Source organism: Azolla caroliniana, unplaced genomic scaffold (genome assembly GCF_043228905.1).
Source record: "Azolla caroliniana isolate FFs.n. ecotype wild unplaced genomic scaffold, voAzoCaro1.0.p SCAF_17, whole genome shotgun sequence".
NCBI classification, from domain to species: domain Eukaryota; kingdom Viridiplantae; phylum Streptophyta; class Polypodiopsida; order Salviniales; family Salviniaceae; genus Azolla; species Azolla caroliniana.
The window spans coordinates 500,624-513,961 of record NW_028230452.1 but is presented as its reverse complement, the minus strand read 5'-3'; the positions used below and the strand labels follow the sequence as shown (position 1 = coordinate 513,961).

General features: G+C 37.2%; 2 protein-coding genes across 2 annotated transcripts in view; one reads left to right on the top strand and one right to left on the bottom strand.

Annotated features, from left to right (window-relative positions):
* Positions 1-177: 177 nt before the first annotated feature.
* LOC147852613 (photosynthetic NDH subunit of subcomplex B 3, chloroplastic-like) lies at positions 178-3,300 on the top strand. Its single transcript, XM_087332768.1, has 6 exons — positions 178-566; positions 1,868-1,990; positions 2,116-2,169; positions 2,382-2,444; positions 2,535-2,597; positions 2,816-3,300. Exons 1-6 carry the CDS (start codon positions 267-269, stop codon positions 2,858-2,860), a joined length of 648 nt encoding a protein of 215 aa, XP_087188894.1. The 5' UTR covers positions 178-266; the 3' UTR covers positions 2,861-3,300.
* Positions 3,301-4,472: 1,172 nt separating this feature from the next.
* SHM3 (serine hydroxymethyltransferase 3) overlaps positions 4,473-13,338 on the bottom strand; it is a 12,953-nt gene continuing 4,087 nt past the window's right edge. The window contains exons 2-11 of the mRNA XM_087332738.1: positions 7,511-7,706; positions 6,631-6,805; positions 6,437-6,554; positions 6,238-6,350; positions 6,035-6,157; positions 5,825-5,929; positions 5,666-5,752; positions 5,485-5,592; positions 5,330-5,402; positions 4,473-4,856 (exon numbers count right to left, since the gene is read on the bottom strand). Of these exons, the coding sequence (XP_087188864.1) occupies positions 4,576-4,856; positions 5,330-5,402; positions 5,485-5,592; positions 5,666-5,752; positions 5,825-5,929; positions 6,035-6,157; positions 6,238-6,350; positions 6,437-6,554; positions 6,631-6,805; positions 7,511-7,706 (1,379 nt within the window). The 3' untranslated portion in view covers positions 4,473-4,575. The remainder of the gene's footprint in view (positions 4,857-5,329; positions 5,403-5,484; positions 5,593-5,665; positions 5,753-5,824; positions 5,930-6,034; positions 6,158-6,237; positions 6,351-6,436; positions 6,555-6,630; positions 6,806-7,510; positions 7,707-13,338) is intronic.

The following is a 13,338-nucleotide window of genomic DNA, read 5'->3' as shown; positions in this document are numbered from 1 at the left end:
TGACGGAGCACAAATTGCAAAACTGTGACTATTAGGCATGATTTGCCACCATGACCACACATGGAAAATTTCTGATCCATACAAGAGGTAGTCCCAATGCATATTTGTAGCTCTTAATTGGTGTGCGAGTGGGGGGGGTATAATTGATATTTGTAAATGGTGAGGTGCAGAGGGGCAGGTTTGGAAATACCCTTTTCTTTCCCATATCGATCGGAAGAACTGCAAGCAACGAGGGGTTTAGTTATAGGGCGAAGGGAAGGACGACAATGATGATGGCTTCCTCTTTGGCCGTGGCCTTGGGATATAATGCCTCCTCCATTCATCTTCTCTCAACCCGAGCAGAGCAACTCACTTCCTCTGTTTCTTTATCTTCTTCTTCTTCTTTAATCAACAAACAGAGCTCTGTTTCTTTCCTCAAAAAACAGAGAAGAAGATCGAGCCTTGACAAAATCAGTGCCTCTCAACAACATCAAGAGCAGGAAGTTTGGGTTTCTACATCAACAGAGTCTCCTTCTTCTTCTTCTGCCCTAGAAGCTCCCCCCCTCATTGAACTAGAATTTGTTGGGGTAGGTTTTATTTGTTTTTTCTTTCGTTTGTTTCCTTTCTTCTTTTCTTTGCTCAATTTCTTATTAACTTGTGTTGCAAAGTTTTCTTCATTGTGGATGCTGCTTAGATATGAAATGCTTTATACATGTGGATAACGTTTTTTATATGCTTTTTTTTGTTGTTTTGCTCAGTATGCTGGTTTGCTACTTTCCTAGGTGTTAGGCTTTGTTAAACTCCTAGAAAATTGCGTTTTTTTTCTGATTTTCCAGTCAGGGTACTAGAAGGATGATTTGTGCAATGTTTCTAGAACATGCTAAATGACCAAAAACCCCAACAAACTGGAACGGCTGTTAAACGGAAAGTTAAATAAGCAAAAGAACGCAAGAGATTATAACTTGAAAGTCTGATTCAATGTTCCATTTGGAAAACATCACTTACATATATGGTCAATAGCAAGAATATGTTACACCTATGTCTAGATTTTATATTTATTTCACTTGTCGAGAAAATGACATGAACGAACCAAAACATTATGTGCCATTGTGAGAAGATTATTTCAGATCATATTTGATTGTTTCTTGGAGGCAAATAGAATGGCTGTAAAAAACATGTAGACAGCTTCATGTCAATCTTTAGGTAAAAATGCTTCATTGATGTCAAGTTGGAGGTCAAACCAGGAGGCAGCACAATGACACATCTGGATGAAATTATACCAAATGGTAGAAAAATGGTTTCTGTTGTTTGTCCTAAACTTCTCGAACAACTAACTTGTGTTATACCTAAAATGAGATGGATCAACTTTGCATTTTCTCCCAATATCCATTCATTTTTATGACTTTTTGAGGTTTGCTATGGCTGGTAACAACACATCCCACATGATTATCAAGGTATAACAAACCTTTCCATGCGTGGCTTATGTATTAGTACTAGAGATGAGAGGAATGAGATAATTTGATCAAGGATGAAAGTCATTGCATATGAAAGAAGAAACAAATCAATCAAATGAGAGGTTATAGGAAAAGAGAGAGACAGGACCAAATCACGAAATCATAAGAGTCATTATGCAGATATTTAAACAAGGCAAAAGAAAGAGGAAAATCGGGCTTCCCAAATCCCATACCTTAAAACTAACGAAATAGTTACACCTAATAGAGGCCCTTAAAATGTAGCTGTAGTACAGGTTTGGGAGCATGTGGGTTATCATGATTGCTTGCAAAAGAGATTCAGTTATTCTGTTGTTGCTCTTACTGCTCATTGTATACAATTATTGTGCCATCTCTGTAAGTTTCTGCGTAAGTGATTGGACACTTGTATTGTGCAGCCTGACAACCGCCCAGGAGAGACTGACCCAATTCCTGAGCCACAGTTTGTCACTGCTGTGAGTGGTAAGAAACTTCTTCGCGATATCATGTTGGAGAATCAAGTGGAGCTATATGGCCCATATGTAAGATAATATTTTTCTATCTCTCTCAATGTAATAGCTATTAGTGACAAGTGCTGAATGAATTAATTTGTGATGAATGATTATTGATATGTAAACCTCACATCCTACTTATGTTCCTTCTTCAGGGAAAGATGATGAATTGTGAGGGCCGAGGAATGTGTGGCACTTGCCTTGTTGATGTATGTTAAAGTTCTGTTTCATGTTCCACCTATAATGCACATGCATTTCTTTCTTTATCGGTGATATGAGTTCTTTTTCATAGTTTTCAATGAATGAATCAAACTTTAAGACATTTACATGAAGAGGGCTGTTTAATCATTAAGTTATAATGAGGATTATGATTTGTCCAGCAGAAATATTGGCCATAAACTTATTTATTGTCATTTGTTAGATTTTGGAAGGAGCTGAACTCATGAACAAGCGGACACCAGCAGAGCCCCATTATTTGAAATTGGTACTTGTTTGTGTTTGTACATATCTGTTCCTCAAAGTGGATATGAATTGCTGATTATTTCTTTCTGTCATGAAACTGGATGTTTCACAGAGACCTGACAGTTGGAGACTGGCATGTCAAGCGACTGTCGGAGATGGGACAAATGGTGGCAAGGTTATCTATCTATCTATCTATCTATCTATCTATCTATCTATCTATCTATCTATCTATCTATATGTATGTATGTATGTATGTATGTATGTATGTATGTATGTATGTATGTATGTATATGTATATATCATTGCAGTTTTATTCCATGTATCTGTGTTATCTAACTACTTACATGAGGTTCAAAATGGTGATTGTTGGTAATAATCTCTATTTATGAACAGATTAAGGTGAAGAGAAGGCCTCAGAAAGGGAACCCTTTAATGTAGGTTCTAAAGTGACACAACTGAAATCCAAACCTTTTGAAAAAGATGTGCTGTTTTTCTACTGCAAGACTTCCAAGAGACCAATGAATGATAAGAGTACATACCCATAGAATTATTAATTTGGGTTTTTGTAGACAGATCTGGAAAAAAGGTTTTGATCGGTTTAGAGCTAAGGCTGATAGCATTGTTTGGTTTTTGTAATGGTGGTCCTGTAGCCTCAAGTGTATCTACTATCAATGTCCAATTTCATGTTTTAGTGGAAAAACATGGTACCTGTCTTGTTTGGAGATTTTTGAATGTCACTTTATTTTTGTAGTTGCATTAGAGGGATTCAAGTATTGGTGTACATGTATTCCCAATATACTATGCCAACAATTTCATGCATTGGTTCTGTACAAATGGGGACATGAAATATTGGCTCGATATATGCCTGATTTAAGTTACATGTTTTGTGAAATTTGGGGAATGATTTGTTTTTCCTTGGATGTTTACTAAGGCATGTATAATTCAAAATGAAGTTTAACTTTTGTACAAATATTGGCGAATACTTCAGTTTGTTTTCTTGCGTTAAGTGTTAGTCATGATATTGTCTAATATAGACATGTGAGGCCTTATTTTGAGGATTGTAACATTTGAATAATGGTTTCAAAAGAACACCAACAGCTATTTCTGCTGAAGTCATATTATGAACATCCAAAATCTTAGTGAGTACAGAATGAGATTTTGAACATGCATGGTATTCAGTAACATCTCTACTGGAAAACATATAATTCCCATAAAGTAAATGGCGTTTTTCAAACAGGTTTTGCATTAGAATGGATACAACCTCTTTGTAAAGGGCGACTTGTAACATTTCATCTGAAATACTAATATTTAGGATTAATGCTTTAGGGATTAATGACTTTTTGACATTCAAAATTTACTGAGGTCATATACTATTTCTATTTAGACTCTACACACAGGTCATCTATGAAATTCAGTCATAAACTTTTTAATAAACCTTATCCTAAGGTCGTCTAACAAATTCATTAAGCCATAAAATTCATAAGATCATCTATACTTCATTATCAAGAATTTTACTGTTAATAGCTATGTTCGTGAGCACAATATCACAATGTGGAGTACTATATTATATTCATGCTTACAGATAAACATTATACTTACATTCACTGCCGAGTTTTTACTTGTTCAGGATGCATGTTTCACCTTAAGACCATGTGGCAACCAACCAATGTTGAAAAAGATGACACTTAGAAAGGTTCCTTGGGGAATTACAGAGTTTATTAAATAAGATGACACTTAGAAAGGTTCCTTAGGGAATTACAGAGTTTATTAAATATACAATACAATTACCTTACTATATACTGTCCTAGGACCACAAACCTGTGCTATTCAGAACACCTATCAATTTCAAATGGACGGGGTTGCGTTCCCAATAGGGAAGACCTTACTATGCCATGCACCAATTTTTGGAAACTCCAATTAAAAATCAATTACACGCCACTGATACCTTGTCAGTGATGGAAGCACATCAGAATCCTTACTAGAGATATTATGGTTAATTACGACTACATAATCAAAAGTACAATGCTTCCATGAGGACAATGCTCTCAAAGAAAATAAACACACCCAGGTCTATTAAAAGTGTCTTTACGTATTCCCTTATATGAAGTTTATTGAAATTCATGTTAAAAGAGTATATAATCCAATACAACGACTTATCTAGATTCCCCAGGTATTGGGAAAGCCGATGCAAATGTTTCAACCCTTTCACGAAGAGCCTCAAGTTTTGATCGCAAAGGGAAGTCTGGAGATTCCACAAATTCTAAGTAATCTTTAACTTTTGGGCTGCCAATTAAGCCTTTCACTTCTTTTGAAAGCTGTACACCCTCATGGATTAAGTCAGCCACCATTTTAAAGTCTTCTTCCACAAAGCCCCTTGTAGTTAATGCAGGAGTACCAATCCTGATACCGCCTGGAACAACAGCACTTTTATCACCTGTAAAGAATTATACAAAATTGACCACAATCAGGGATATATCCAGTATATTAAATACAGGCAAAAGAGAATATGCAAGTACAAAAAAATGAAGCTACTAACACTTGACAAAAGAGAATACGCTCATTTCCTAAATAATGAAAGACACCACAATAGAGAAGACGTTCATTTCTTAAATAGTGAAAGACACTTACCTATATGAAAATTCTAATTGACTAAGTGTTCATAGCAATAAAAGCTCATATTCTGTCATATCTTAAGTAGAACGGGTACTCTTCTATACGGAATGAAGTCTGATTGAGTAGTAGAAATGGCACTCTCCTATTTACTCATTTTGTTTTGGTTCTGTTTTTTGTAGTCATCATGCATGTGGATCTTTACATCCCGTGTTTACTTTGGTGTTCCTACTTACAATATATTTTTTCATCCAAAAACCAAGTCAAGATAGAAATTAAGCCCTCTTCAGGCTTCACCTGGCACCGAGTTTTTGTTCAGAGTTATTGAAGCGCAATCCAAAACTCTCTCCACTCTGGCTCCATCAATACCCTGCTTAAAGTATTTACCTTTTCTTTCAAGGTTCCAAAACTGATAAATTATATGCACTCTAAGTGAAGAAGATAGTACAAACCAAAGGCCTTAAGTCAACAAGCACAAGATGGTTATCGCTACCACCAGATACGAGAGTGTAACCCAGATATTTCAATCTATCTGCAAGGGCTTTACAGTTGGCCACCACCTGAATGTTGTTCATTCAGTAAAACAGATTTTTTCTAACTAAACAAAAGTACATGAATTTATACAAGCTCTACCTGTTCTTGATAAAGCCTAAATTCAGGACCAGATGCCTGCTTCAAGCTAACAGCTAGTCCCGCAATTGTATGATTGTGTGGCCCACCCTGAACATTAAATCAAAGCTGTTAAGCACAAAATACAAGACAGGAAGGCAACATGTATGACCAGCAAAAAACCTGTAGACCAGGGAAAACTGAATTGTTGATAGCTGTTTCTAGATCAACTCCTAAAATAGTACTCTTTCGGAAAAAGATCATCCCTCCGCGAGGACCCCTTAGAGACTGATTAAAACGAGAAGAAACTGTTAATACTTTACTCTAGAAGACCATATCCTCTTTCCCTTAACGTTTAACCCAGAGTTTCTGTTAAAATAAAAAACAACTAACCTTGTGTGTAGTCGTGGTGACAACATCAACATACTTAAAAGGATTCGATACAACTCCAGCAGCCACAAGACCACTTATATGAGCCATATCCATCATTAGAAAAGCACCCACGGAATCTGCAATCTGTTTAAGATGCACATAAACCCAAGCAGAACAATAACGAATGATCCTTAAATGTGGACAGACTAGGAAAAGCACAAAACCTTCCTCATTCTTGGATAGTCAAAATCTCGAGGATATGCACTTGCACCCGCTATTATAAGCTTTGGCCTAAAAAGAATTGCTGTTTTTTCTAGCATATCATAATCAATAAAACCTGGCAACAATATAAAGATATTAACACAGTTTACTACAGATATCAGAAACCTGAAAAACAACTTTTATAATTCTTGAAGTGTGTACCTGTTTCCTCATTCAGACGATAGGGCATGGATTCAAAGTATACAGATGTTGCCGAAACACGTCGTTTTGGGGTCATAAATCCATGGGATAAATGACCACCATGTGGAAGGTCAAGCCCCTATGCAACACCATATCTACTGTAAATATTCCCAATCAGACTCAAAACCCTTATCCATTTTCATTGTTCTACTAACCATAATCCTATCATGGGGCTGAAGCAAAGCAGTGTAGACAGCAAAATTTGCTGGAGAACCTGAGAGTGGCTGCACATTTACACCCCACTCCTCTGGATTCAAGTGGAATGCAGATAACGCCCTTTCTTGACATAATATCTCACTCTGATCAATGTAGGCATTCCCTCCATAGTACCTACATTTCAAATTTTTAGCATGGACATGTGCACATTCAATATAGTTGGACCTCGACTTTGAACAGTTGTTTATCTTTTGACAAAACATAATTGGCCTCCATATGACCATGTCCATATCTGTCCATACCTAAATGCATCTATTTTAGGATTTAAAATACAATTAAACCGTAATCCAACTCTTCTCGGGTACCTCGTCTAGGATCAGAACATATTGCCTATAATTCATCCCATCTAGGAATAAAATATTTTTCCTATCTAAATCCTGAATCCATCTCATTCTAAAACTAGAGCATTTTTGCTTAAAACCAACGGCTGTCTCTTTTAAGATAAATCAGAAATCCTGTCACCAGCTCTTCTATGAGGAAAACTTTCATTTCTAGTTAAGCACTAAACCCCAAATCTTCTAGATCGCCTCGTCTAGGATTAAAATGAAAGAAATCTATATCTATGCGCTAAACCGGTCTCTTCTATTCTAGGATTAAAAAGAATCATACTAAAACCTAAACCCACATTTTCTTGGATTATAAATAGACTAAATTATATCTAAACGCAAGGGGCATCTCTTACAGGAATAAAAACTTTTGTTTATTCCCTAAAACCCAACTCATCTTTGCCTTGTATTTTTTCTATCGATGCCCCAAACCCATACAGGTGTCGGAATTGAAAAGAAGATGATAACAATGATGATGAAGAAAAAGTTTTACCTCTTCCCAGGAAGGCCTTCAGAGTATTTGTTGGTAAGGCATGACCCAACAGCCTCCATAACAGCTGAAGATGTAAAATTCTCAGAGGCAATAAGTTCAAGTCCTTGCTTTTGACGTCGTCTCTCATTCTCAATAATGGCATGAATTTCGGGGTCGATCTCCTGCAAAGGTAGGTCCAGAAAAGGGGCTTTCTTCCCTGCCCAGTGGGAGAAAAGAAAATTTGGAAACATTTTGTCAGCTTTTGTTAATAACTCTAGTAAGAACCATCATCTCTCCAAAATCCATATCTAAAGAAGTGTGTTCATAACCATGATTGTCATTCAAATAACTTAAACTGGTTTTCTTTCTCACCCAAAAAAACAAAATTTTAACGATGTTCCTATATAATGTAAGAATAAGGTTTAAAAATGAAAAGATTGTTTAAAGACAATTTTTCAAATTTTTAAAAACTTTTTTTAAAAAATTCAATAATAAAATAAAATAATAATAAACCGTCTAAACCACAGTTTTTAACTGTTGAAACCGAACCGAACCGTTTAAACCGTTAAGGCACAGTTTTGCGGTTCGGTTCGGTTCAAACCGAACCGTTGCCGATTGTTAGGCAACGCACATAAATGGGAACATCTTACTTATATTTTACAGACATAAAGCGATTAACTCCGCAGCACATATCAAATGTAAAGAGATTAACTCCGCACCAAATATCTAACATAAAGGGATTGACTCGGAGTAAGAGTAACCAATGTTAGGTGTAAAGGCCCGTAGTTCACAAATTAGGTAATTATTCGTATATGTGAACACATTGTTCACCTGGACAGGACACCTCTTTTTATAATGTGAACACACCACTTTCTATGTAAGGTTAACTAATATAATAACCTTCTTTTTCTTGTGTACCAATCAAGGCGGTTGGGTACACCAAAGATCTGTGTGTCTCTACTCTCATCTCTACTACAGTCCTGTTTGCTGAACGTCATCTCTCAATAGCTGATCCGTCAAACATCCCTCTTTACCTTTAACTGGTATCAGAGCCAAATCTCTTTCCTCTACTTTGCTGTTTTTCTTTAGATTCAGAATCAGCAGAAAACACAGATTTAAAAAATAAAAATAAAAAATCTGTCAGACCCTTTTCTATTGGTATTCTGCTCAATTTCTGAAGGCATCTGTCATAAATCTTGGGAGCAATGGCCTCCACTTCAGCTGAAGTGAAAAACCTCTTTGAAATCAAGAGATTTGATGGAAAAGGTTTCGAATTGTGGAAAGAGCGTATGCTGGGCATCCTCTTTCTAAGAGATTGTGAAGATGCTCTTGTAGAAACGAAACCAGAGAGCATGGAAAATGATGCTTGGAACACTTTGAATAAGAAAGCCATTACATATATTAAAATGGTTGTTTCTGATGAAATTCTTGTAGATGTAAAGGGCTTGACTACTGCCCATCAAGTTTGGGAGAAACTTAAGAAAACTTACGAGAATACTACTCCTGTGAATCAGGTGCATTTGATGAGAAAACTTGTCAGTATGAGGCTTGATGAGTCAAAAGGTGCAACAGAGCATCTATCTTTATTCACAGGTACTCTCTCCCAACTACAAGATTCAGGATTACCAGCTTTTGATGACAAGCTCAAAGCTATCTTCCTACTTATGACTTTACCGGATTCGTGGGAAACATTAGTTGTTTCACTATCTAATAGCCCCACCTTGACCTTCGATGGTGTGCGGGGCTCTATTCTCAGTGAAGAGATTAGAAGACAATCTAGTGGAGAAGGTAGTGGTTCAGCATACAATATTAGGGGGAGATATGATAAGAGGAACCCAAATGTAGGACAAAGAAATAGAAGTAAGAGTAGAGGGAAAGGAAAACAACAAGATATCACTTGCTATCATTGTGGCCGTAAAGGTCATAAGAAACCTGATTGTAGATATTGGAAGATGGAACTAGAAAGGAAGAAGAATGTCGGAGAGAAGAAAAACAAAGAGGATAAGTTTAATACAACAGAGAAAGCTAATATGGCTTCAAATGTTATCATTGAAGACCTATCTGGTGAAGATGGTGATGTACTTTGTATTACAGGTGATGCCTTTATAGCTCATGTTCAAGACATGCAAATCACCAAAACAGATGTTATTGATGCTTTATTGTCAATCGATGATGGATTGACACAGACATGGATAGTAGACTCTGGGGCTTCTTTTCATGTTACTCCAAGTTTGGAGTGCTTTACCACATTTGATGCAGGCAGTTATGGAAAAGTTTATCTTGGTAACAATAGTGCTTGCAATATTGATGGTATTGGAACCATACACTTGTCTTTGGATAATGGTCAAGAGCTTGTGCTCAAAGATGTTAGGTATGTACCTGGCATTAAGAAAAGTTTGCTATCTGTAGGACAAATGGATTTGCATGGTTACACCACATTATTCGGTGGTGGATTATGGAAACTAAAGAAAGGATCTATGGTTATTGTGAAAGGTTGCAAAAAGGGCACTCTGTACTGTTTGCAATGTAAAGCTTTACCTGGAAAGTTTCTTGCTATTGCTGAATTCGACTCTCGTTTAGAGCTTTGGCATAAGAGATTAGGACATATGAGCCAAAAAGGACTTGAAGTCCTTTCTGCTTTAAAAAGATTTGATGTTAAAGGATCAAAGCTGGTTTTTTGTAATGATTGTCTATTTGGCAAACAAGTAAGAAATTCTTATTATTCTGGTATCTCTCGTAAACCAAATGTGCTAGATTTGGTGCATTCTGATGTATGTAGCATGCCTGTAAAATCCTTGGGCGGTGCTGCATATTTTATTTCCTTTATCGATGATTATTCTAGGAAGATTTGGGTGTACTTGATGAAAAGAAAAGGTGATGCATTTGATGCATTTAAATCTTTTCATGCATTTGTGACTACTCAAAAAGGGACAAAACTGAAATGTCTCAGAACAGATAATGGGGGTGAGTTTACATCTGCAGAATTTAAGTCTTATTGTGACTTACATGGTATTAAAAGAGAGCTTACAGCTCCATATAACCCTTCATCAAATGGGGTGGCAGAAAGGTATAATAGGACCTTGTGTGAGCGAGTACGATGCATGCTGTCCACAGCTAATCTCCCTCATGAATTTTGGGGAGAAGCATTAAAAACCGCGGTTCATATATGTAATCGTTCTCCCAACAAGTCCTTAAAAAATGGAATCCCTGAGGAGGTTTGGTCTGGCAAACCAGCCTCATATGACCATTTACGAATTTTCGGTTGTGATGCGTTTGTACACATTAGAAGTGAGCTGAGAAATAAGCTCGATGCTAAGTCCACCATGGGCATTTTTATGGGCTATGGTGATGAAGGTGAAATGGGCTATAGGATTTGGTTACCTCAGTCCAGAAAAATTGTACGCAGCCGGGATCTTGTTTTTAATGAAGGAAAATTGCTGAAAAATGCTTGTTCCTCTGTTGGGAACTCTAAGAGCGTTACATTTCAGCAATTACAGCCATCCACAAAATCTGAAAATAAACCTCATGATGCTATACCAAAGGTTGAATATGATGGTCAACCGGTTATCTTTGAGCCAGAAGAAGTTGGACAGCAAAGAGATGCTCATGAAGATATTGGTCAACGAGATGAAGGTACTGAAGAACAAAATATAGATGTCGAACAACATGCTGGACATGGTTCGCAACAGCCAGAAAGTGCTGAAAATGATTTTCCTCCAGATTTAGAACCAATCCCAGAAAATACTGATCATTGGGTACGTAGGTCTAATCGTTCAAGGAGGCAGATATATAGATATGACCCCTCTTTGCATTATGTCATGCTGTCAGATGAGGGTGAACCTCTTACTTATAAGGAGGCAATGTCATGTGAACTTAGTAGTAAGTGGGAGCTTGCAATGCAAGAAGAAATAAAATCTTTATATGCAAATGATACATGGGATCTTGTGTCCTTACCTCAAGGAAGGAAAGCTCTTCCAAATAAGTGGGTTTATAAGGTAAAGGAAATTGAAGGGAAACCAAAATACAAGGCAAGATTAGTTGCCAAGGGTTATGCACAGAAGGAAGGTATTGACTTCCAAGAGGTCTTCTCTCCTGTTGTGAAGATGACCACACTTCGTGTGCTATTTGCTCTCACTGCAATGCTTAATTTGGAGTTGTACCAAATGGATGTAAAGACCGCTTTTTTGCATGGTGATATTGATGAAGAGATCTACATGAAACAACCTGAGGGTTTTGTAGTCTCTAACAAGGAGCATTTGGTATGCAAACTAAAACGTAGCTTGTATGGCCTAAAACAAGCACCACGACAGTGGTATAAGAAGTTTGATACTTTTATGCTTTCTCAAGGCTTTGATCGTAGCTATGCAGATCATTGTTTATACACGAAAAAGGATATCGATGACAGTCCTATCATACTTGTTCTATATGTGGATGATATGTTGCTAGCTGGGAAAAGAAAGACTAGTCTTGATGCTCTAAAAGATCAACTGAAATTGGTCTTCTCTATGAAAGATTTGGGAAATGCAGAGCATATTTTGGGCATGAGAATCAGTAGAAACAGAAAAGACAAATTGTTGTTTTTGTCACAAGAAAAGTACATTGAAAAAGTGCTTAACAGATTTAATATGGCAGAAGCAAAGTCCCTTGGAGTTCCTTTGCCGTCATATCTTAAACTCAGCAAGGCTGATTGTCCAAAGGATGAGATGGAAATCAATGCTATGAAGGGAATTCCTTATGCATCAGCATGTGGTTCTCTAATGTATGCTATGGTAGCTACTCGTCCAGATATTGCTTATGCAGTGGGAGTTGTTAGTCGCTATATGTCTAATCCCAGGAAAGCACATTGGGAGGCTGTCAAGTGTGTTTTCAGGTATCTTAAAGGTACACAGAGAAAATGTTTATGCTATGGGAAGGGTGCATTAAATTTGCAGGGATATTGTGATGCAGACATGGCAGGTGACTTGGATACACGTAAGTCTACTAGCGGGTATATATTTACAGTTGCTGGTGGAGCAGTGTCTTGGTGCTCCAAATTGCAAAAGATTGTAGCACTGAGTACTACTGAAGCTGAATATATTTCAGCTACAGAAGCTTCAAAGGAAGCTATATGGCTCAGCAGACTTGGTGAAGATCTTGGCATGTCTGTTAGTACTCCTGTGTTAGGATGTGATAGCCAGAGTGCTGTGTATCTGGCTAAGAATGCCATGTTTCATTCGCGCACCAAACACATTGATGTGCGACATCACTTTATCAGACAAGTTTTGGAGGATGGTCTAGTAACATTGACCAAGATCAAAACACAGGATAATCCTGCAGATATTCTCACTAAAAGTCTTGGCAAAGCTCAACATGAGCATTGCATACAGCTAGTGGGAGTTACTTGAATGTTCACATCGGACCTTTAAGTGGGAGGTTGTTAGGTGTAAAGGCCCGTAGTTCACAAATTAGGTAATTATTCGTATATGTGAACACATTGTTCACCTGGACAGGACACCTCTTTTTATAATGTGAACACACCACTTTCTATGTAAGGTTAACTAATATAATAACCTTCTTTTTAGTACTCTGCGTTGTACACCAAAGATCTGTGTGTCTCTACTCTCATCTCTACTACAGTCCTGTTTGCTGAACGTCATCTCTCAATAGCTGATCCGTCAAACATCCCTCTTTACCATTCTCATCATCAGCTCGAGGGTCTTTCTGCATCAGAGCTACTGCGATCGATACTGCATCTGCTCCTCCCAGTAAGATCACAATTCCTGAAGAAAAGCTTAGAGAAAGACATTTGAAAGAAGTAAGAATGCTTGCAAAAACATATTTTTGAATGCTTTTCTCTTAGGCATTGAAGT